The sequence below is a fragment of the Rana temporaria genome, chromosome 1, assembly GCF_905171775.1.
Source record: "Rana temporaria chromosome 1, aRanTem1.1, whole genome shotgun sequence".
NCBI classification, from domain to species: Eukaryota; Metazoa; Chordata; class Amphibia; order Anura; family Ranidae; genus Rana; species Rana temporaria.
Window position 1 is genome coordinate 295,830,976 of NC_053489.1, and position 26,108 is coordinate 295,857,083.

Here is a 26,108-nt window from a genome sequence, read left to right on the forward strand (position 1 = left end):
GAGATTCTTTAAAAACATCATGGGAGAGTAATCTTCATAGTTGCTCTTTTGGCATGATGAACCTTCTATGCATTGAGTATGAACAAGAACTTGCAGCTCTTGATGAGAGCATACAGAAATGGTATGATGAATTTGAGGCTCTGACCTCAAGTACTAGATTTACAACCAAAGAAGGATTATTAAAACAACACATAGAATCCTACACTATGGAAATTATCCGAGTGAAGGAGAATACATTTTTACGAGACAGCAGTGCATACTCCAATAGCTTTGCATATAAATGGACCACACCTAATAACAAATTTCCTAAACCTCCTAGCTTTAAGAAAAATAACAAACAAAAACCTAATGAGGACACATCCAATTTATCCTCTGCATCTTCTCTTTCCAGTCAATCTACTATTTACAGAGATATATCGAGAGATCGGATACCAAAAAAAATGCAAGGGTAACTCCGATGCGGCATCAACCGAATCTTTGGGACATCAAATAGGTACCCCCTTACCTCGTCGGGCACCCCAATCATATGGTAAACCTATTAACTCTCAACCTCCACCTCTCTTTCCTATGTCATCGAACGCACTTCGGGGTCCTATAATCTCTTCATCACAGGCGATCGTGTCAAACGCACTGTCTAAGTCCACTATCGCAGCCCCAATGCAACTAGAAATGATTAACAAGGTAAGCCAAAATGAAGTTATTATTTCACCGTCAGGCATTTCTTTGCCAGTGGAACCTAAAATTGCACCAATTTTTTTAGTGAAGGAACAGGCCTGACCAATGAATCAGGCATCGGTGATTCCCTAGATAACTATGATGATGGCTCGGCCCTATCCATCATTAATCTGTCCTCAGCTATCTTGACTGAAGATGAACTTCAGGTCCTAAAATTAGGACTTACTTTTTGTCCTGACTCTAAACTAGACAAATTTGACTTCATTAAAGATGTACACCTCTTTGCTCGCAGACTCATGTACAAAGTATTATTTGATAAACCCACACACTCGCTAGATCTATCTGTATCTATTCCCATGGAAAGAATTGCTGAACAGCAAGCCCTAATGCAATTACAGGAACTATGGGAGGAGGGTCACACCTCTGATGATGAAATGTTACTAGACACACCCCCCACCTTATCCATCGGAGGTGTTACCTTCCCTCCAATTCAGTCATTCAAACCCAAATCTAGGAATTTTCCTCCTCTAAACACCAATCCAAATATTTGGGCTTTTGTACAACAGGTAACTCACAAGATCGAAACTCGTAAACTTCAGTGTTCTAACATATCAAATCTCACCCCTACTCAAATTGAGGCGATTAATTCTCTACAAAATAACAAAAGTATTATTATTAAGCCAGCAGACAAAGGGGGAAACCTGGTGATTATGAACACTGAACAATACGAACGTATGTGTACCAAAATTTTGGCAAATGCAGACTGGTACCGACCAATTTCAAGGACGGTACTAGAAAACTTTAGTAATAAATTTCGAACTATTATCTCTAGAGCCCTATTTCAGGGAACTATAGATAAAGACACTTGGAAGTTCCTAAACACAAAAGACCCTAGAGTTCCAACATTTTATGCTCTACCCAAAACCCATAAATCGCTCATTGATCCACCGGGCCGACCCATAATTTCGGGTTGTGCTGGTCTCACTGAAAATGCTAGTTCCCTTGTTGATTGCTACCTCTCCCCACATGTCGTATCGTTAAGTTCTTACATCAAAGACACTATTGATCTGTTAAGAACCCTAGAGGGCATTACTCTTCCCAGGGGCACCATTCTGGTGGCCTTGGATATTGAGAGTCTTTACAACTCTATACCGCACCAGAAAGGTCTGGAAGTTGTAAACAGCTTCATAGCTGAAAGAGGTCCACTAACTTCCAGATATAATACCTTTATCTTGGAGTTGTTGGGCTATATTTTAAAACATAATGTTTTTGTCTTTGGTTCTTCCCACTACCTCCAGGTACAGGGGGTTGCGATGGGGACTAAATGTGCCCCATCGTATGCCAACCTGTACCTGGGGGGGTGGGAAAGAAGCCTCTTTTCAAGAGACGACCTTGCCCCATTTCTGGACAAGGTCGTCTCTTGGTATCGATATATCGATGACGTTCTCCTTTTCTGGACAGGAACAGAATCGGAATTGCGAGATTTTGTCACCGCGATATCTGACAACGAATTTAACCTTAGGTTCACTATGGACCACAGCAGCACGGAGATTCATTTTCTCGATCTGACGGTGTCCATTGATGAACAGGGCATGATCTTTTCTTCCCTCTATAGGAAACCCACTGCAGGAAACACGATCCTGCACGCAGGAAGCGCTCACCCTGAATCACTGGTGAATAGCATCCCCTACAGCCAGTATTTACGTATAAGACGTAACTGCAGTAGGGATGAGGATTTTCGGATCCATTCAACCAATCTGTATCACAGATTGAAGCAACGAGGTTATAGCCATAGATGCCTTAAAAGAGCTTACAATAGAGTGAAACCACAACAAAGGAGTTCTCTCATTTTCTCTAAAGGACCCAAAAAAACTAAGTATAACAACCAAAAACCGGACACTGTGCGCATTATCACCCGCTATTCCAGCCAGCACAGAGATATAAAAAATATTCTCAAACAATTTTGGCCCTTACTCTGCGCTGACCCTTATATAAGCAAATTTGTGCAGAACTACCCAGAAGTCACTTATCGCAGGGCTCCCTCACTCAGGGACCGGCTTGTTCGAAGTCATTTTTTCCCGACTCCTGACATTTCAAAAGAGATCTCCCGCAGAGGAGGCACTGCACCCTGTGGTGGTTGTGATATGTGTCCCTATGTAGCTAACTACACAAAATTTAAACTGCCTAATGGTCAATGGCATACAACCAAAACTTTAGTGACATGTCAAACATTGGGAGTGATTTATCTTGCCCAATGTATATGTGGTTGTTTCTATGTGGGAAAGACCAAAAGATGTTTCTGCATAAGAATTGGTGACCACATTAAACCCATCTTTAGAAAGAAAATAGTTACTGCTATTGGTTCACATATCGCCACCTCTCACAACTTTGATTCAAAGGTGTTTACCTTTATGGCTCTGGATCACATCCCCCCCGATCTTAGGGGTGGCAGTGTGGATTCAGCGCTATTACAATCAGAAGCTCGATGGATTTATAGTCTCCAAGCTACACGATACCCTGGCTTGAATGAGAATTTGAGCTTTAAATCCTTCCTGTAAAGATATTGGTCCTTATATGCTCTTGTTTTTTGTCGCCCCCCCTTACCAACTTTGGTCGGTGCTTTTTGTTTCCATTCATCGGATCAATATGTATGCATACCCCTTTTCTTCACCCCCTCTCTCCTTCTTTATGAATTTCCCCATTTTCTTTTTTTTTTTTTTTTTTTTTTTTTTTTTTTTGTCCAATCTACTCTTTCCCTCTTTTCAATGCATAATTAACTGGGGCATTTCTTAGGATACAGGATAACATCTTGTTCCTTTAACATTGTTGAATTATATTGTTGAATTATGAATTTATAGTAGGTACACTGTAACCATACTATATGAACTATTTGTTTTTATTTTCAACCAAAAATCAGCTCTATAGTCATATGTTTTTTACATATATAATATCTATAACATCTACACAAACTACTTCAATCATATGTACTAATTTAATGGTTCCACAGTTTTCTGGCCACATCCAATATTTTGAGGCCCTCAGCCTGATAGTGGATATCGGGCTGGGCTTCAACTTTCTTTCCACTGTTTTGGGCACATTTGGCGATGTGTCGCAGTTTCCTCCTTGGTATGGCCAATTGTGCAGTTTGTTTATTGGCCACAAGGGCGCTCGGGGAGTTTAGTGTTAGCCTCCACACTCACTCCCCTTACCACAGCTGATTTTCCCCTATGCAATGTCGTTAGCAATCTTCCTTTTTTGTCGGTAATACTGACAACACAGCCCCTGTCCATCTGTGATCAGCTTGTCTTGTTTGCTGTGTGCATTGTCACACATACTTTCTTGAGCCCACTTGTCCACTGATGGGGTTAAATTTTCTCCCCACCGTTTGACATAGTGAGCTCTCTGCTTGATCCATTCCACCTGTCATCCCATCAAGCCTCCTCACGCTGCAGGTGTATTGCACGCATTGCTTTGGGACTTGTTTCAGCTGTGATTGGCCCACCCGATATCATGTGATGCTTACACGTCACACATCGGGTTAGGACAGCCTATTTAAACGGCATTTTGCTGCACACCCAGTGCAGAATGCCGCAGGGTCATATGTTCAGTGAGCACTCTTGTCCTTAATGCTTTGCAGGTATGTTAAACTCCTTTTGTGCTATCTCCCTACAACTACACTGCTAGATTTCACTCCATCTAATTGCAACTATGCTTGCTGTGTATGCTCTTTAGTTCCCCTTCTGGATCAAGCAGCTGATTTCTTCTGGCTTTATACACACTAAGCTTATTGTGACTTTGCAACACTGCCTGCGATCCTTATATAGATCTTATACAGGTATGTGTATTTTTTTGCAATTTCTAAATAATCTCGGCTCCGTTTTGATAATGTTTATACAATTTATTTATTTTATTTATTTTTATTTTTATCTTTTTCTATGGTTGCCCCGTTTGGAGGCAGGGACACCTTTGTAATTTGTAGCCAATTGTTATCGTTTAAACAGATATTTTGGGAAATCTACATGATTCCTTCCTTGAATTAACACTGCAGCTGGATTGCTCATTGATGTCCCTGGTCTTTAACCCCATAAATCGTTATATATGTAAGTCATTTATGCTTTATGGTCTCACAGTCATTACTGCTAAACTAAGTTAACCAATATTTTGGTCATTATGTCTTAAATACATATATATCTCACAGATAATAATATGTTAACCCCTAGCCATCCCTATTGCTTTGGCTATGGTGTGTTTTTTTTTTTTTTTTTTCTCTGTCTCACTTACATGTTAACCCTTATATGACTGTCCTTTTGTGACCATTTTCAAACTTTTCCTGCTCATTTGCAGGATCATGCACATGACCATTTTCACCTCGGCGGTTTTCTGTGTTTGTCGCTAGTTGTGGGCAACTCGTGGGTAAGATAGTGTGGTCTTTAAACTTTGGAACCATTTTTTACCATTATATGTTGTACCTGATTTAAGCAATTGGAATGTGTATTATATTTTACTGGCTAATGCTTGTATATATACCTTTCAGTTGCATATTTTGACTGGATATCGCTCCCTCCCCTGAAGAAGCGGAAGTCCGCGAAACATGTAGGGTCTATGCGATTTCCTTTTCCAGTTGCATCCATATTTACAACTGACTGATGCTGTGTTATCCACTGAATCAAATCAACAAACTGGTTGTCCACTTTTCTTTTAAACTATTGTATTGTATGTTTTGTATTCATAAATAAAGCATTTTTGTAATTTTCTAACAAGAATTGTGCTTTCTCATCACTATCAATTTGCTAAAGTACGCACCGCAAATTATCCCCTTCCCTTTCCCATTGGAAAAAACTTTATCTATTTTACACCATATTTGTTATATAAATTAAAGAGATTATCCACTCCTTTATGCACTCGATGTGGAATGGCCGATGGTACATTCTTCCATCTGATGTGGGAATGTGCTCTGATAAGGAAGTTCTGGTCGGATGCTACTGCTTTCATCAGCTCTGTAGCTGAGATTCCTAATATTTGCAATCCTCTTAGATGTTTACTGGGATACATTGATGATCAAGATTTATCCAAAAACGTACAATCCTTCATACGCATAGTGCTATTTTATGCTAAAATAACGATTACCATGCACTGGAAATCTCAGTCCACACCAAATATAAAGCTTTGGCTTACCATTGTCAACCAAGCGATACCATTATATAAGTTAACATACAAAGCTAGAGGATACCCAAAAAAGTTCTCCAAAATATGGACCTCCTGGGTTAACTCAGAGAGTACCATACCACCTGCCCCCTAGGGTACAGCTCTTAATAGGGATACTATAGTTCCAGGAACTGCCAGTGCCTAGGCCCTGACTAGGGTAGAATATGCTATGTGATGATATTTTCTGTATGCTGTTTCACAATCTTTACCTGAATGCCCGAGTATTGTATTGCACTTTGACTGAAGCGATGTTCGCTAGGATAATACACCTGTGTAGTGTTAACTTTTTTTATTGTTTATAAAAAACATAAACCTTTTAAAAAAAAAAAAAACATGCTGCTTGGGATTGTCTGTTGTGTCATCAGCTGCTTGCTGTAAAGTATCTTAAAGGAACATATACTTTCTATTTATCTGAGCTATATTTGTCTCTTTTACGCAGCAATCAGTTGCCTACAGTATTCCTATTTACTACGTGCTTGACATAAGTTATTACTTGTTTATGGTCCCATGCCCTAAGTTACTGAACATGTTCACCTTAAATTTTATATGCTAAGGATTGAAGGTATTTTATACCTGCACCCTTAGTGGCCTAATGCATTTCTTTATGTTAAAGTGATATGATGTAGAGAACCCCCAAACTCCTGTGTTCTGATTGGAGTGACGCCTGGGGTCCAATACTGAAATCTCACATAACATAAAGAGGTGCATTAAAATCTTCTGCTAACTGCAGTTGTGGTTCACTCCTGTTCACCATAGTTTGTGACACTCTCAAAAGTGGGTGGAACACCGCTTTAAGTCTATGGGAAACCTGTCATGATTGTGAATTGTCTCAATAATTCCATTCTGGTCTGTAACATTTTGAATTTCAGTAAAACGATATACAAGATTTAGAGTTGAAAATGTTAAAATTCAGTGTATGTTATTGCATAGATTCAGATTTAACAGACAGATTAATAAAGCAAATGGGGGAACTAGGCAAATTCGATCCTTTTTTTGGCAAACTGTAAACCTTCCAAATATGTTCAAATTATGAAGTTTATGAGGCCTGGATTCATAAATTGCATAGTTCTTTACAAATCAAACAAACCTGTACAAATATATGTTTGAAAAATTAAAGAATTGCATTTAGATGGGAAACATCAGAATCACACAGCCTGTCCTTTTTATAGTTTGTTTTGCTCATGTTTAGTAACAGATAAACCTCAGCCAAGCATTTATTCCAAATGAAATATTGTAGCATTGGTAAGGTTCCAGTTTAATTTTACATTTTATAGTTTTTTGGAATGTGTCAAGGATAAAGACTTACAATTATGTTTGTTTATTTAATTGTGTAGGTGGGCACATGTAATGTGCGCAATAGCTGTGCCAGAAGTCAGGTTTGAAAACGTGATGAAGAGATCGCAGATAGACACAAGTAGAATTCCTCTTGAAAGGTTAAAATTGGTGAGTATACACATTTCTCCATGCTAAAGTCTGCACTTGAATGTAAGGCTTCAAGCTCAAGTACCCTTAAAAGAAAAACTTCCTTTAGTTGTACTGGAAACTGATGCTTAGTCCACATAAAAAACTAAAAATGTACTTTTTGTTTCATTAGCAAACTTCAGTGATTAAAAAATACATAAAATTTAAGCGTTGAATGGCTTTGTTTTGCACAATACCTTGGCGCCTTCAACACAGCATGCACTTTGTCTGGGAAAAGTTCTAATATATATATTTTGAAGAGACCATTTTTAAAATCGACTTGTCTCTTGATGTTTAATAAAAAGACAAAGTCAAAAACAAAATAATGCTGTTCAACAAAAGTCTTAATGTCATTGTAGATATGATCTAAAAGCTAGTAAAATATGACTTTGATAATAGAATATAGAAGTACAAATGAAGACTTTTCTTACCAACCCTTCATTCCTCCAGATGTGAAGTTACCAGTTCCATAACAGTAGATAAGTATTATGCAGTGTGTTTTGCAAACTGTTAGCCAGAGGGGTTCACTTTGGATACCCAATTATGTGCAAGGAAAATTTAAAAGTACAGTATTTTTGCTTGCACATGATTAGATGATGGAAGTCGGCAGAGCTTCCCCTCATTTGTTAAATGAGAGCAACATTTCCTTTGCAAAGTAAACTGGCTATGCTAAGTGAACCGCCTACTTTTGGTAAATTAAGCCTACTGTGTCAAACCATCACTATTCAAGGGGCAACTTACATGCCAGCACATTACCTTTTGGACTTGCTATAGTGAACTAAATTGACCAATATAAACTGCATAAAGGTGTCCAGAGTGAAACTGCTTATACCTTACCAACATGTTTTACTCTATGGATTAGTTAGGGACTTTGGAATAAGAGTACATCTATGCAACTGGGTTAATTGTAGCCATTTTGTGTCTTGATAACACAAGGAAGTGGAAACAAATCTAGCTTGATTTGACATAGGAGAAATGTTTGGGGGAAAATTGCACGTAATTTGCATCATGAGTGGTGCCTACAAGATATTTGTTTTATATTTAAGCACACTTTGCTGTATACAAGTATGGGAATACTGAATTCAATTACGTTGTACTGCTGTTCAGTTCAACTGATTTATTTGACTTCCTGAGTTTCTGGATATCTTGTTTGATTGTTTGCTGTAGAAAAGTCATAGATTTAAATTTCAATGGCTTTTATTGATTTTTCTATGGAAATTGTTACAGCAGTAGATATTAATACTACAAAAAAAGGGGTGCTCATTACCATACAACAAATATGGAAAGATACCGCAATCAAAGACCTCTAGCTGGTTTTAGAAACTGGAGTATACGCATTGTATCACAAAATGCCCTTCGAACAGGGGAAGTTGGTTTGTAGTAACAACAAAGCCACTCGATGGTATACTAGTCGTAAAAATGTCCACTCAGGAGGAGGGCATGGAGGATTTAAATGCTTGTATAACAATGGAAAGTTAGCATGTTGGGTATCTATTTACTCGGCGTGACATCTTTCACATTATACAAATAATGGGGCTAACTTTCCAGTTTCTTTTTTTTTTTTTTTTATTCATGAAAGTGTCTTTTTTAACAAAAATAATTACGTTTAAAGAAGGGAACAACCTCTGCTCCTACTGAAATGGAAATATTGAAAAGCTTTATGATACTTAACTTGCAAGTTAATTTCCTGACCATTGTGAGATAACACAGTAATTGACCTTGATGGTAGAAGCCTTGAATTAGAAAAGGTAAAACCACTTACCCAAACCGTCCGGGTTGCGAGGGAAGAATGTAGGCAGTAGACAGTGGCGTTGAGAGAGCGGACTCTGGACAGGCAAGGAATTCCACAGCCTTGCCGCTCTTACAGTAAAAGAACCCTCTACGTAGTTTAAGGTTAAACCTCTTTTCTTATTTTAATGAGTGGCTATGTGTCTTGTTAAACTCCCTTCCACAAAAAATTTGTATCCCTATTGTGGGGTCACCAGTATGGTATTTGTAAATTTAAATCGTATCCCCTCTCATTCTTCGAGAGAATAAATTCACTGCTCGCAACCTTTCCTCATAACTAATAGACTTTTTTAGCTTTGTTGCCCTTCTTTGTACTCGCTCCATTTACAGTACATCCTTCCTGAGGACCGGTGCCCAGAACTGGACAACATACTTTAGGTGCAGCCTGACCGGAGTCTTGTAGAGTTGGAAAATTATCGTTTTATCTGTGGAGTTGATCCCCTTTTTATTGCATGCCAATATTCTGTTTGCTTTGTTAACAGCAGCTTGGCATTGCATGTCATTGCTGAACCTATCATCTACTAGGACCCCAGGTCCTTTTCCATCCTAGATTCCCCCAGAGGTTCTCCCCCCATGTATAGATTGCATTCATACTTTTGCCACCCAAATGCATTATTTTAAATGTTTTTACATTAAACCTCACTTACCATGTAGTTGCCTACCCCATTAATTTGTTTCGATCTTTTTGCAAGGTTTCCACATCCCGCAGAGAAGTTATTGCCCTGCTTAGCTTAGTATCGTCCGCAACTACAGCGATTGAACTGTTTACCCCATCCTCCAGGTAGTTTATGAACAAATTAAATAGGATTGGTCCCAGCACAGAACCCTGGGAGACCCCACTACCCATCTTTGACCATTCTGAGTACTCCCCGTTCATCACCACCCTCTGAACTCGCACTTGTAGCCAGTTTTCAATCCATGGACTCGCCCTATAGTCCATGCCAATGGATCTTATTTTGTACAGGGAGAAAAAAAATGATGTGGTCCAAGGCACCATAGGTAAATGGCCTCCATCCCAAATTTGAACTGAAAAAAAGAGTTTGGTCACCTGGACTTTAAATGAGGCCAAACACCATGCGGAGTAAGCATGTAAGATATACAGTATTGCTTAATTGGGTTCCGACACAAAAGGGGGGAGTTAGTTACGGGACTTAGAATGAGAGATGTATAACAAAAAGCAGTCTTAGCAAAGAGCATTTTATTATGCCTTGTGATATCATGTAAAGCATACAGAATGACAAAAATTGCATCTACAAAATCGCATAAACCTGCTATAAATTACATATTATCAGAACCATTGATGTATTGCGGCATAGTGCCTCCATATACTGTCAGAATGTTTATACTGAAATATAAAATGTTATTGTATTTATGGAAATATATAAATCTGTGCTTTGGGAGAGTTACAATTTTCCTACAATATTAAAACAAGAAATCCTGGAGCCCCGGACGCCTCCTTATATCATAAGGCAGCGGTACTCACTCGTAGACTGGATTGGTTCCATCACTCTTCAACCAAGCTCTGGGTTCAGCTGGAAAGCCACATGAACCCAATTGAACTCCCCGCTCTCCCATGGATCTTGCCCACGGTTCGGGGGGGTTCGGGCCCTCTCAGCGACCTTACCTTCCAGACGATCCAAATCTGGGATCGCCTTCAGTCCAGAGGGGGCCTGTCGAATTACATGGGGCCTTTGACTCCCTTCTTTGGGACCCCAGCCTTTCCACCAGCTCTGTCGGTAACTAGATTCGGACCGTGGCAAAAGGAGGACCATAGGAGACATGCCCAGGTCCTTTTGAGCAGACCCCACTCTAAGGGCAGATACCCCTGCCGACCCGACCTCCCGACACCCCATGCAGTGGCTTCACAGGCAACAGACCACTTCCTACATCCGAACTTTCCCATCCATTCCAGACATCCTCGCTCAACCGACGGGATTCAAGGTGCTGCTTCTACAGGCAGAACCTCCAACACATGTGGTATCTCAACTCTACTCCCTGCTGCTTAATACCTTCTCCCCCGATCCCCCGCCGTTTACGGTGGCCTGGGAGACAGATTTGCGTCATCCTGTTTCCTCTATTGACTGGCAGAAGTGTTTTACCCTGACACACAAACTATCCTTGGCCACTAAGACCCAGGAGAAGGGGTTCAAGCTGCTAACAAGATGGTACAGATGCCCAACAACTATCAAACACTTCAACCCTGCAGTGTCCGATATCTGCTTGCGATGTCTGAGATCCCAGGGAACCATGCTCCACATCTGGTGGGAATGTCCTCCTGTCCAGGGATTTTGGCAGCGGATTTTCAAACTATACTGCAAACTGATGGCGACTTCTATCCACCCTTCCCCTGAGGTGGCTCTCTTATCTATACTCCCAAGCTCGTTCAAGTCCATTAAAAATGATGTGTTGCGACACTTTCTGGCGGCAGCCAGGGTGGTGATCCCCCGTCATTGGAGATCGGCAGCTACGCCTTCCCTAGGGGACTAGGCTGTTGAGGTGGACCGCATAAGGGACCTTGAACGTCTGTTGGCGGAAGAGTGTGATAAAAGTGAACAATGTTCTCACCTGGAGTTCATGGTCTATGTTCAGATACTCCTCTGAGTTTATTTCCTGGGCTGAAAGTAGCTTAGATGATGTCGCCCTGGTACCATGATGGAGTGCTACTTGCCCCAATTCTTGCCCCAATTTCTCTCCCCCTTCTGGTTTGCCCCTGCTTCTTTTCCTTTTCTCATTATCTGAATACATCCTTAGGATTTCGTTTAGTCCACATACCATGGCTTTGATCTGCCGAATGTTGCTGATTCGCTTTTTGACCCCATGAGTTTTTATTTTTTTCCATACAGATTAGTATGCACTCCCATATGCTGCACCGTATGCGGGGCAGCACTGCTCCCTTACCTGTAGTGTGGTTGATAGCTACCATAGCTAGACCTTCCTTCCATTTTTAGTTTATAGGGATTGCTAACACGAACGGCCTTATGGTGGTCCTCGTATTCCTGCTTGTACTCTCATGTCTATGTAACATCGACATGTCTATGTTCTGTTGTACACGATGCCTATTATTGGTGTATTTGATTTTGCTGTATGTAATGTTGGAGACGATATTTGTCTTTCTGCTTCTCTTTTCCTTAATAAAATAAGATTGAATTAAAACAAGAAATCCTGTTATCCGTGCTATTTTGAAGACAAGTAACACTAATGAATATTTAAAATATATATATTAACTAAAGATATAGTGTTCTGTTGGTATAAGCAGCATTCGGCCGGTTTGCGGCAGAGCTTTGTGGCTGCACATCTGCCATTCACATCCATGCAAATGGGCTTCCAAAGCCATGGATTTCACAGTTCTTGCAGTTGCTCACAGGACAACAAGTGGTAAGTGTGGTTAAAAAATTGGGTAAGTTATTGCTTACCCAGTCAAGTCTGTTAAATCACCTTCTTTTTGCACCATGCACAGCAACCTGACTTGGGCTAACGTTTCTGCTGTAAAGTTTGCTCTAGCTGCTAAAAAGCTGGTGAGGCCTGGTAGTAGAGTAGAGGTTTGGAGCAGTTAAGAGTCATCTGGAATTATGAAAGCCTAAAATATGTGAACAATATAGAGAATCCATGAGGAGATGAAGCATTTTTGTAATTTGCATTTCCATTCCATCTGTTCAATATACAGAAATGTTTGATCCCCCTACATGAACTGAAACAGTGATGCTTTTTACCATGCTTATCACCTGCAGTTAAAAACAAGCAAGTCAATGGGTCCTTCTTTTTGTATCAGAGTAAAAGTCTGTTTTATACCCATTAGCTAAATCAAATGAAAAATAAAACTCCTGGCGTTTCAGATAGACATGGTAGACCTTGTAAGTTAAATGTTTTGTTGTTGCTCTCAGCCTTTAGCTGCCGGAACAATATGTATTGACTTTGTCTGTGCAAACAATCATTCCAGTGTCCGAACAAAATGTGTACACAAGGAGCTTTTGTTACTTTATCTGCAAAGCTTTTTATTATTTTTACATTTGAAAATCCTATTTTTCTGTCAACGGCCTTAAAAAGTGAACCGAGTCAAATCACAAGTGCACTTTGAGTGACAGACTTTATTTTGAAACAGGATTTACACTGCAATAATGACTGATCTATACGCCTTTCCGTATTTGGCCAGAGCCACCCTGTTCTACTTGGAAGCCTATGCATTCTCAGAGCTGTATCTAGCGGGAAATAGCAAGCTTGAAAGCCACAGATTGTGGTTTTGAAAGGTCCATCAATTCTGAAAATGGAGTAGCTTCCCTGCATTGTTTTAGCTGGAAAACGGGTGAAAACGTTATTAGTTGGCTATAAGTATTCACTGATTTTTTTTTCTTTCATTGTAAAGAATTACCTCTTTACAATGAAAGAGTTAATACCTTGGCTAGGTTTTCACACATATTTACAAAAATACATTACATGTTGCATGCTTTTCACCCTGTAGCTCATGGGTTAAATAAATGGATTACTCCATTTTTTTTCATTTTGTTAAATCTACAGAAGGATGACAGAAGCTCATCATTTTTTTCCTTGCAGTAAGGAGCACAGACACTCTTGACAGTGATGCATGGCACAGCTCTCATGCGTTGCCAGAGATGTAAAGGCTTATTGATTGCTATGCAACATTTCAGCTTGTGTTGTAGGAGCATTAAAAACATATACGATTATGCTGTACATTGTGGTCACATACCAAGCTTTTTCAGAGAATGTATAGAAAGCATCTGACAACCTGTAAACGTATAAAACTCGTTATTAGCTTTTGACCACTTTCTTTCTCATTTGCAAATGTTATCTGTGTTCTGTTTGTTTGTATTTATTTTTTAATGACAAATTATATAATATTTTTTTATTTTCTTGAAACCTTAACATTAAAACCTAGAAAAAAAGATTATATCTTGGTAATCTAGTGTAATACTGCTGTGTGGTTTTTGTTGTCTGTGTTTTATTTTCTCATAAAAAAAAATTCTTTATGCATTGGACTGTATTATCCCTGTGGGCATACATGGTGTTAATGATGAATGACTAAGGTTTTTTGAATGAAGCTGGCAGTAACTTTTTGGAAAGTATTTTCGGGATACTGGGCACGATGCTGCCTGACAGGCTAGTCCTGGAGTTCTCTGATGACTAGAACAAGTCTGTTTGATAGATTTGCTGGCTGTCTCGAAAAATTGAATCTAGTGGCGAGTTTTGTTCTAGAAATTGATTAAACCAAGAGCTTCCAGTAATGTAAAATGTGAGCTAGGAAAAACACTGGCCTTTTCTGTTCAGTCTTTTATATTTTTCTTACATTATAAAATTGTAAAATGTAGCCATTTGAGTTTAAACTTCTTAAAAGACTGTTTTGTTATATTTTCTTAGTTGGTAATTCTATGGTATTTTTTCTATGTAGGAGATGCACAGTTTTCATATCTGCCATCTGTGCTTTTAAAGAAACTAGCAATAACACTCACATTCACATATACAAGACCGTAATGCAATGGCCTCTGTTAGTAGTATAGAAAGTCTGGCACTAACTAATTAAAGCTCTTAACTATAAAAAGTAACATGATTCGCTCTCTCCTTTGTCTTCACTAATCTTTGGGAACCCTGGCATGGAGTTTCTCTTCCCAGCTACAGCATGCTTGCAATGCACCAAACGGTTGAAATTAATTCTCTCTATTATAGCAATTCCAAGTGCAAATTATACAGCATTATATGACCTATGATCTCTAGTGGATTCTTTATAGCAATCATGTGAGAAAATGGCTCCTCCCAAAAATAGTTATGCTGTGGAATTGAAGCCTGCTTCCCCCCACAAGCCTGGCTAGAGCATTAGGTTTTTAAACTGCATTACAGAAAATTGTGTTTTAGTCGTTTTTTTTATGCAGGTTAATTATGAATGCATCAAATACCATTTTTCAGTTGTGTGGGTAAGATAAGTAGTGAGAACTGTAAAAAAAATGAGGTCTGATGAACCCCGAACTGAGAATGCACTGAGCATAGTGTCACTCTAATTTTTCCAAAGAAAAAACAGAGTACCATAAATTTCACCCTGCCCAGGCTGAAACAGAGATCCCCAATTAGCTCATGTTGAGCTGAAAAACCTCCTTATGGCTAATTGGCTATTGTAAAGAACTTAAGCCAGAGACTTTTTAGGGTGCATTCACTCCTGCGATAGATGATTAGATATGAGAACCCCAACGGGGATTCCCACGATTAGCAGCTGGAGACAACCCCCTTTGGAAGTAATGGAGAGCTGCCGGCTTCTGCAGCTAATCACATGTAATCACTCATGAGGCAATTGCATGCAAGTGATTGGCTCTAGATGCAGACTGCCTGTGTCCAGGGCCAATTACTTGCATGAGAGAGTATGGTTGAGTGGTAAGCAGCCTCCCATTGCTTTCACTACTGAGGTTCTTGCATCTAAGCAGAATGTGGGTGCATTTGCAGGTGTTAATACACCCTTAATGAAGCACATTGTAAAATAGCCATGTAAATGTCTATCAGTAACATAAGCAGTATTTAGCAGAGGTCTGGAAAGCCAGAGCCCTGCTAAGCTGTTGTAAAACAGCATTAACCACTTAACAAGCGCCTTACGTCTATTAACGGCGGCACTTTAAAGATGGATATCTCGGTAACGGCAGCAGCTGCTGCCACAACCGAGGTATCCATCTTTAGTGCCAACGGTCCTGTAAACGATAACGGCGGTCTCCGCGGCGAGATCGCCGTTATCGGTGGCGGGAGAGGGCCCCCCCTCCCGCCGCTCTCCCGTGCCCTCCGACGCTTACCGGAGCCGTCGGTAGCGGTGGAGGCGATCGGGTCCATTCGGCACCTGTGTGGGGATGCGACTGAGGGAAAAATCGCCCCCACCCGTCCCCATATCTCTGCTGGGCGTAAGTGACGTCAAAACGTCAGTCCCACCCAGCGTCTTAAAGCAACATTTTTTTTTCTGTCATTTGAAAAAATGACAGTTTAATTTTTTTTTCTTTTTTTGCATTTAAGCCTAAATATGAGATGTGAGGTCTTTTTGACCCCAGATCTCATATTTAAGAGGACCTGTCATGCTTTTTTTTTTGTTTACATTCCTTGTAATAGGAATAAAAGTGATAATTTTTTTATTTCAGTGTAAAAAATTATAAAAATAAGAAAACAAAATTTTTCTTTTTTTAAAACGCCCCGTCCCGACGAGCTCGCGCACAGAAGCGAACGCATACGCGAGTAGCGCCCACATATGAAAACGGTGTTCAAACCACACAAGTGAGGTATCGCCGCGATCGTTAGAGCGAGAGCAATAATTCTAGCCCTAGACCTACTCTGTAGCTCAAAAAATGCAACCTGTAGAATTTTTTAAACGTCGCCTATCGAGATTTTTAAGGGTAAAAGTTTGACGCCATGCCACGAGCGGGCGCAATTTTTAGGCGTGTCATGTTGGGTATCATTTTACTCGGCGTAACATTATCTTTCACAATATATAAAAAAAATTGGGCAAAAATTATTGTTGTCTTATTTTTTAATTCAAAAAAAATATTTTTTTCCCAAAAAAAGTGCGCTTGTAAGACAGCTGCGCAAATACGGTGTGACAAAAAGTATTGCAATGACTGCCATTTTATTCCCTAGGATGTCTGCTAAAAAAAAAAATATATAATGTTTGGGGGTTCTGATTCATTTTCTAGCAAAAAAATTGTGATTTTTACATGAAGGAGAGAAGTGCCAAAATAGGCCCGGTTGTCAAGTGGTTAAAGTGGAACTTAACCCATTAACGTAACTGCTTCCAAAAACTGTTAGATTCAAGGCAATTATCACAATTTGTGCTGTCAACCTATCAAATTACTGGTGGTAATTGATTACATGTGCAGCTCCATGACAACTACAGATCAAACAGAGACTACAATGGCAGCTTTCTTGGCTGCTCAGTAACATGTTACACCCTAAATTTGGGTAATATCTGTCCCTGGTTGACAGTGGGGGATGATCTGTTCAGTAGGGGGGGGGGGTGTGGCAGTTGCAAGCACCAATCTCCCTGTATAGCTTTCAGTGAAGCAGCTGAAAGCCGCGTCTCCTCCCTCCCGTGGATGTCGACAGCAAAGAAGAGCTATACATGGAGCTCCTCCAACCCCCCCCCCCCTGTGTGCTCCTCCTCGGTGAACGTTCGCTACCGATCTCTCCTGTGTCCTTTTGATAACTGAGCACAGTAAACTGTGTTTATGCATGAAAAGAGCCTGTTTATTCATCTTCAGTGCAGCTGAGGCTACATAGAAAGCCTTTTTCTCTGTCTCAAAGGGGAGATGTCAGGGGTCTGTTTAGATCCCCGATACCTCATCAAAGCCCACCAACCGGAAAAAAAAACTGCAATAAATGTTAAAAATTCTTTTGTAAAGAATTAAGAGTACTGTATTTGCTGGCATATAAGACTACCTTTTACACTTAAAAAAAAAAATGGCCAAAAGGCAGGGGTCGTCTTATACGCCGGGTCAACTGCTCGGATGCCTGCTGGATGTGTGGTAATACTGTATGTAGCTTCGGCTATATACATTATATACCACTTAGCCAATCCCGGTGAGCGATGTATTCAAATTAATACAGAGCCTGCTCGGATTGGAGTAACAACCTCTGCCAATCCGAGCAGGCTACATACAGTAGCCTGCTCGGATTGGCTTTGAGAGTCAGAGAGGAGTGGGCTGATGATGTTACAGCCTCTGCCAATCCAAGCAGGCTTTGTATTCATTAATAAAATATATTGCTCGCCGTGATTGGCTCCAGCTCCAGCAAGAAGGGAGAAGAATATGGCTCCAGAAGGAAGAAATATGAAGTGTCGGAAGCCTCGGAAGGGGGGTCGTCTTTTACGATGAGTACAGGCAAAAATCTTAAGAAAATTGTAAAATTAGGGGGTCGTCTTATACGCCCGGTCGCCTTATACACTGGCAAATATGGTAATACAAATGTAAAAAACTGCTGACACCATTCCCCTGCCCTACCTACACTGCCCACTGCCCCCCCCCAAAAAAAAACATTTGTGAAAACAAATTAAATTGTAAAAAAAAAACACCCCCTTTCCACAGAAGCACTGTGAAAAACCGTCTTAAAAAAAAGAATAGATAATAAAATAATAAATAAAAAAACTACTGACACTGTCTACTGCCATACTGACACTGTCCACCCCCCTTCCCAAATCATTGTGAGAACAATGATACAAAAATAAATAGAAAATTATAATTATAAAAAATGTTGAAAATAATACAAATAAAAAAATTCTGATGCTGTCCATTGCTCTACTGGCACCATCCACTGCACTACTGACACCATCCCCTGGCCCCCAAAAAGCATTTTGGAAAAATGAAAAAAAAACAAACAAACATACTCAATAATTAAATTGTAAAAAAGTAATAAAAATAAATTAAGAACCGACACTGTCCACTGCCCTACTGACATCATCCTGCACATACTATCCACCACCATACACTCTGCACTCCTCACCTGCGCATACTACCCACCACCATACACTCCGCACTCCTCACCTGCACATACTACCCACTTCTATACACTCCACACTCCTCACCTGCACATACTACCCACGGTCATACACTCCGCACTCCTCTCCTGCACATTATACCCACCACCATACACTACATACTTCCCTCCTGCACATACTACCCACCTCCTTACACTCGGCAATCCTCTCCTGCACGTACTATCCACCTATATACACTCTGCACCCATCTCCTGCATATATTATCCACCACCATACACTCCATACTTCTCTTCTGCACATACTACCCACTGCTATATACTCCACAACCCCTCTCCTGCACATACTACCCACCGATGTACACTCTGCACTGTACATTTCCTATTTAACATTACCGAATCTGACTTTATTAAGCCACACCCACTAGTGCTGTTTAAGCAACACTCACAGCTTGCCGCAATTTTTTTAATCAATCCCTAGGGCCCGCTTTTTATCTTGCACACAGGCCTACCGATTTTGTGATACGCCCCTGGTGTGACTTGTTACTAAACTTTTCGTAAGATTGCTAGGTCATAAAAGAGCATTAATAGCGCCCTAATGCCGGTCGTAAATAGTTTAGAAGGCAGTTAAAGGAATCAACATTCCTTTCTTAGTTTAGCTGCTAAATTTGGATTTGATATGTTTACAGTCATAACAAGTGTCTGCACAAATGAATGATCAAATAACAATCTGTTTGATACCACACATGATTATCCTTTAATACGGAGCAGGTAAGTTGCTTAATTTAATGGTTCTAAATGATATATACAGTATATATCCAAGACATATGTATTGAACAAAATTGTAATATTGTTCATATAAAGTAATACAGTTGGTTTTAAAGCTAGCTGCATCTCCAGCTTTTGAGTTTTTTTGTTTTTCATAGAAACCACTCACAAATGCTAATGTGGGGTACACACTATAAGAAAATCGGGCGAAAGATTGGTCGAAACCGATGAACAAATATTCGTCCGAAAATTATTGTACAACAAAAGCTTTTATTTGTGTTAAATATACACAAATGCAGGCAGCGCTATTAACTCAAATAATACAGTGCAAATATTAAAGATATTGAAAGCATTTTCATGCAGTGCAATCATATGTATGAGTCCATAATATATTGCAGTTAGATTCTGTATTAATTCCGTGAGACTGTCCAGAAAGAAGTTACATTTTTGCTTGCATGGTGATAAGCTGTCACCAACACCTCCACACGTGCAAAAGCAAGGGGGTACTCGCATTCCCCTTCACATTAAACTCTTACCAAAATCCGCTAGATTAGAGGCAAAAAACACACAGGTTTAAACTTTCTGCCTACAATCTCCCAGGGAAAGGGTTGGATCACATAGTGGTACACTTGATTCAAATCCAAAGGAAAAGGAAGGAAATTCCATAGTGTAATCCCATTTAAAGGATTTATTAGTTTCCACGAAACACTCCCTCCTAAGACTTGCACTTACAAAAACAACATTGCAAACAGGCATAACATTTAAACAAGGTCCCATTAGCAGACCATACGGGTATGCGTGGTGTCTCCTACCACATTGGCTGCCCTTTCCAGCGGTAGTGAACACTGTGTTCCTGAGCATTGTGCTGACTTTACTGATGGTCATCGTAAAGCCACACCCCTGACATGTTTGATTGTCAATGACATCATCTGAGGGCGGGGCTTTATGACGAGATGTACCATGCTTTATAATACAACTGAATGAGGGCAGTTTAACGCCTAATGTTTTGCAGCGTCTCACCACCATCCAGATATTGCTATCTAGACAGGGAGATCGTGAGCACAGGCAAGTTGCAATCAGGCAGCCAGCGCCATCACACGCATACAAACATATGTCTGCATTTATGGATGCAACGCTAGCGCCACCTAAACACATACGTCCGTGGCTGACGTAACATTCATTTTGCAGTATTATAATCAGTCTATTGCACATTGTGTACAGTCAAAGAAAAATGCACAACAATCAGTGTATATAAAATCAAACCAATAATCAAAAAAATAGGATCAGTTACGGCTAGATTGGGCCAGTATCTTGATACCTTTTTGCTAGCAAGTGTTGTAACTACAAAGGCCTATTTAAGGGACACTAAGAATTTCCTTCAGATGATTAGTGCAATCAATCTGTCAGGGAAATCCGATTTTTTTGGTGACGGACTGACGGCAGATGTCGTCATTATACACCATTATACAGCATGACAAAGCTCTGCCACTGAATTGGGCTTTGAGCAAAAGGGAAAACTTACCATTTCAACAGAAGGTCTTTTTGAGACAGGCTTTGAATTTCTGCCGGTCTCACAAATACTTCTGGTATAACCAGCAATTCTATTCACAAAAGAGAGGAGTCGCGATAGGCGCTAAGTTTGCTCCCAGCTTAGCAAACCTTTTTATGGAGGAATGGGAGGATAAATCGGTTTCTGCCATAAAGAGGGATGGCCTTCTCTTTTATAAAAGGTACATCAATGACCTGTTTTTTGCCTGAGAAGGTAGTGAGAGCTCCCTACATGAATTCATGTCTGACCTAAATGCCAATAAAAATATTAGATAGGAGAATAAGTTCAACAAGGAACAGATTCATTTCTTGGATGTAAACATCTCGAGGCAAGGCGATGTTCACTATGGTATACTTTAAACCTACAGATGGGAATAGTTGCCTTCCCAGAAATAGTGGACGTTATCCACATTAGTTAAAGAATATACGTAAAGGCCAGATAATTTTGGGTGAGAAGAAACTGCACTACGGATACAGATTTTTATGAACAATCTAAAGTTATCAAGGATAGGTTTTTCCAAAAAGGTAATAATCAACATTGACATGATGAAATCATACAGAAAGTAGGAGAGGCCCCACGACAACCTTGCCTAACTTATAAAGGGTGATTCGAGACGAGCGTGGGGGTTCATCTCTAACTTTCATGGACAGTAGAGAGAGATTGAGGATATTTTTAAACACCATTGGCACGTTTTACGTATGGACAAAACATTGATTCAATCGCTTCTGTTTAAAACCGTCTTTTATCTATAAAGCTCACAATTTTGGGTACAGGATGGTAAAAAAGGTGCTAGATGCGCCCACCAGACCATCCATGTTTTGGGATTGTGCAGGGTTCTATTCCTGCAGGAGATGTTATACCTGTTAACAAATTTACCTCTACTGGAAAAAAATAAAACCTTTCAAATTACGGAATTGATAACGTGCAGCACTACACATGTGGTGTACGTCCTACAATGTCCATGTAATCTGAATGTGGGGCGCACCAAAAGTACCCCAAAAGATGGATATCTGAACACTTATACAATATATCGATTGGTTTTAAGTATCATAGTGTTTCTTTACATTTTAAAAATCATCATAACCAAGACCTATGTGGTTTAAAATTGTGGGGTGTGGATCTAATCTGATTTGTTAGATATCCAAGCGAGAAACATGCTGGATATTTCTCATGAATGCACTGATGCCCAATGGTATGAATATAGAATTGGACGTCAACTGCTTTATCAATTTTTAAGGTTCATTGCGATAAATGTGTACTACTATTGGGGATTTTTTGATAAAAATAATAGTTTTTATAATATGTTTTTTGGGGAACATCATGATCATACATAACTAGTCTTGCATTAATAACTTCATCAGGATTTATATAACCAGTTATTTAGTTTAATAACTTTAAGAATAGTTATACCTCACTCAGTGTCTGCTCATATAGGGACACAAGGAAGAGATGTGTTTTTATCTACTAGTATAGAGCTGTTAGCGTAATTACATTAATTGGTCAAATAGGGTTTATAAATGTACAATTAATATATAATTTTTTAATCTATGATGAAAATTTGGATTTTATATACACTGATGATTGTGTGTTTTTCTATGACTGTACACAATGTGCAATAGACTGTGTTTATAATATTGCAAAATGAATGTCAAGTCAGCCACGGATGTATGTGTGTAGGTGGCGCTAGCATCGCCTCCATAAATGCAGACATATGTTTGTATGTGTGTGATGGCGCTGGCTACCTGATTGCAACTTGCCCGTGCTCACGATCTCCCTATCTAGGTAGCGATACCTGGATGGTGGTGAAATGCTGCAAAACATAAAACATTAGGGGTTAAATTTCCCTCATTCAGTTGTAGTATAAAGCATGGTACGTCTCGCCGTAAAGCCACGCCCTCAGATGTCGATGACAAAACACGTCGGCTTGTGGCTTTACATCAACCATCAGTGATGTCAGCACGCCACTCTGTGACACAGCATTCACTACCGCTGGAAAGGGCAGCCGAATGTGTAGTAGACACCACGCTATCCCCGTATGGTCTGCTGATGCAACCTTGTTTAATGTTATGTCTTTTCGCAACGTTGTTTTTGTAAGTGCAAGTCTTGTGGAAACTAATCGTTTTAAGCAGGATTACACTACGGGATTTCCTTTTGATTTGAATCGAGTGTACCACTGTGTGATCCAACCCTCTGGCACAGATTTCCCTGGAAGATTGGAGGCAGAGAGATCAAACCTATGTGTGTTTTGCCTGTAATCTAGCGCAGTTTAATTTGAAGGGGAATGTAAGTGCCCCCCTGCTTCTAAACGTGTGGAAGTGTTGGTGATAGCTTATCACCTTACCCTTATTTCTGAACAGTCTCACAGAATTAACCCCTTCCCACTGAGCGTATGCATTTATGCAGCCTTGGCTTTAGGGAGTTATACCGGGATGATGCATCATCGGGTAGCGTTTTTTAGAGCAGACGGTCAGCTTTCCAGGGATAACAACTAATGCGGGTAAAACCACTCGTTTTTTTCCCAGAGGAGCTGGAGGGGACATCCCCCGCCACCTTCTGTCGCTCTTACCGGGCCTCCTGTCCCACCGGAAGACTCGATCCGCAATGCACCACTTCTGAAGCCTAGAGACAGACTGGCACGAAGCCAGAAACGGCTTTGTTCCAGTCTTCTCTCTGTAAACACGGAAGCAACGTCCTAACGTCACTTCCGGTTTACTCGGCTGCCAATGGAGCCGGATTTAAAAAAATATACAGTATTCAGAATCGCGATTTTCAGCGATCTGAATACTTTGAAGTGCAAAGGAGGGATTGGAGGTCCTTTAGACCCCTGATCCCACCATAAAGAGTACCTGTCACCATCTATTACTGTCACAAGGGATGTTTACATTTCTTGTGACAGCAATAAAAGTGATCACATTTTTTTTTTAAAAGACAATGTAAAAAAATTATTAGAAAAAATCTATTTTAAAGCGCCCACGTCCCCGTGAGCTCGCGCAGCAAAGAAAACTAATACGGAAGTCGCACCCACATATGTAAACAGTGTTCAAATCGCACATGTGAGCTATCACAACGATCGTCAGAGCGACAGCAATAATTCTAGAACTAGACCTCCTCTAACTCTAACCAGGTAACCATTATTTATTTATTTTTAAAGCGTCTATGGAGATTTTTATGTACCATAGTTTGTCGCCATTCCACGAGTGAGTGCAATTTTAAAACATGACATGTTTTGGCATCTGTTTACTCGGCATAACATCATCTTTCACATTTATACACATTTTTAATTCATGAAAAGTGTATTTTTCCCCAAAAAGTTGCATTTAAAACAAAACACAGCTGCACAAATACCGTGTGACATAAAATATTGCAGCAATCGCCATTTTATTTTTATTCTCTAGAGTCTCTGCTAATAAATATATATAAATATATATATATATAAATATATATATATATATATATATATATATATATATATATATAGTAATGTTGGGGTTATTTAGCATCTGTGTAGAGCATACCAGTGAGCAGAGTCCACGCCAGTTGTGCTTTTTAAGGGTTTGTTGACCCACTTTTATTAAAAGAGAGAAAAACGTCCATCCAGAATTTCCCACGCAGGGGGTTTCAAGTTGCTACAGCAATAAAGAAATAGTCAACCGAAAATGCAGAGCCACCTAGCTTTCTTCAGAAATACAGCCCCTTAAGCTTACACTTCAGCCCTCTTGGCCACGTACCAAAGTACAAATCGCTGTACCTTTCTCTGTGCTCTCAGCTTCTGTGCTGCTCAGCCCACAGCTTTGGGTCCTCTGTCTATACCATGCAGATATGCATGCTTCTCCCTTGCTTGCCTGGACTCCTCTGGAGGGTGGAGTCCAGAACACTGGTCTTGACTCTACTATAAGCCCAGGAAACCACCTGTTCAATCAACCAGCCAGACTCCTGGCTGTTTCCAAAACCCAGTCCCAGGATTGGAGATTCCATCCCACCCATTTCACTATAAAATCTCCGGGCTCCAGGTCCCCAAGTGGATTTTTTAAACTTTGGAGGAAACTCACCAAACAGATTCCTACACATTAAATAACCCTGGAGCCCCTCAACCTGCCTATTTAAGAATCCTGGGTGACCATTACCAGGACAGGGAACTGTACTATCACATACCCCCCCCCTTGTTTCGACCCAGAGGGAGGAACACCAGCACCCATCATCATGGTTGGGACACCTCTGTGCTGGCTGTCAGCCACATAGGCCCAACCTTTTTTCCGGGTGCGCTTCCAGGTACGTCCCACCCTGGATCTTAACAAGCTATATTTCTTTATACTCAGCCGTTTCCCTCTTCTTTTGGGGTTCCATAAGCACTTCCTCTTTTGAAATTTAAACAGGTCACCCCTGGTCTTTCTACCAACCCTTCTGCCTCCACGCTTCAGGTTCCCCAGGTTTCCCAATACCTTTGAACACCACACTGTCATGTACCTTTAAGAAATTATTTGGTTCATCATTGATATACATTTTCAAACCAACTTTACACCTCTCAATGTTGCAAAAGTCACCAATGCTTTTTTTTCCAGCATTTGCTAGGGCAGAGTCTGCAGAGGGCACACATACCAGAGGGTTGCCATCGGGAACCTCAGAGGACGTGACCTCCCCTGGGTTCACCCTCTCTGCAGGCAGCTGTCCTACCACTTGACCTGTTCTGATGCCATCTGTATTTTTATCCACCTGAAGAGACAAGCTCTCGTCTGATCCACATACAATTTTTACTGCACTTCTTAAGCCATTTGTCACCTAAACCAAACATTGGACTGGGGACCCCAGTCTCTTTAACCACCTTCGGTTGGGCCCCAGTTAGGATTTCTGCTGCTTTCTGGTCAACACTTGGCCCTTCCATCTCATGTGATAGTACCACTGGTACAGCACACACGCCCTTCACCGACAACTGACCAGTACTATCTTGAAATATAGCAGCAGAAATGCCTTCTACCTGGCTGTTAGGTAGTGAAACCTCAGACACTTTCTTTTCGCCAAAGCCTCTCCCATAAACCTCTTGTACAGGAAGTAACCCATCAGCATACCTAGAGGCGACTTTTAACACTAGTAATACAGTCATAAATAAACAATTTTTGTCTTGTCTTTCTTTGTGCTGTACCACCTGCCACTCAGGGGTCCACCTAATGGTACTCCGCAGTACCAGACTGTCTGACTGTGGTGGAGACAC

The 26,108-nt window shown here is 40.3% G+C and overlaps 2 protein-coding genes across 4 annotated transcripts in view; both read left to right on the plus strand.

Moving 5' to 3' along the window:
* Positions 1 to 26,108, plus strand: part of KDM4C (lysine demethylase 4C) — a 705,949-nt gene that overhangs the window by 532,445 nt on the left and 147,396 nt on the right. The window contains exon 17 of the mRNA XM_040357651.1: positions 7,215 to 7,323. Within this exon, the coding sequence (XP_040213585.1) occupies positions 7,215 to 7,323 (109 nt within the window). The remainder of the gene's footprint in view (positions 1 to 7,214; positions 7,324 to 26,108) is intronic.
* LOC120943962 lies at positions 696 to 5,306 on the plus strand. 3 transcript variants are annotated; one of them, XM_040357671.1, is made up of 4 exons: positions 696 to 4,312; positions 4,408 to 4,510; positions 5,020 to 5,088; positions 5,210 to 5,306. In XM_040357671.1, exon 1 carries the CDS (start codon positions 972 to 974, stop codon positions 3,231 to 3,233), a length of 2,262 nt encoding a protein of 753 aa, XP_040213605.1. In that variant the 5' UTR covers positions 696 to 971; the 3' UTR covers positions 3,234 to 4,312; positions 4,408 to 4,510; positions 5,020 to 5,088; positions 5,210 to 5,306. The 3 variants fall into 3 exon arrangements, with proteins under 3 accessions (XP_040213605.1, XP_040213610.1, XP_040213597.1); XM_040357676.1 differs by lacking the exon at positions 4,408 to 4,510; XM_040357663.1 differs by lacking the exons at positions 5,020 to 5,088; positions 5,210 to 5,306 and adding an exon at positions 4,677 to 4,763.

What these genes read in the sequence shown, in the direction of transcription:
- LOC120943962 (XM_040357671.1), top strand. Translation starts at nt 972, where the DNA reads ATGTACAAAGTATTATTTGATAAACCCACACACTCGCTAGATCTATCT.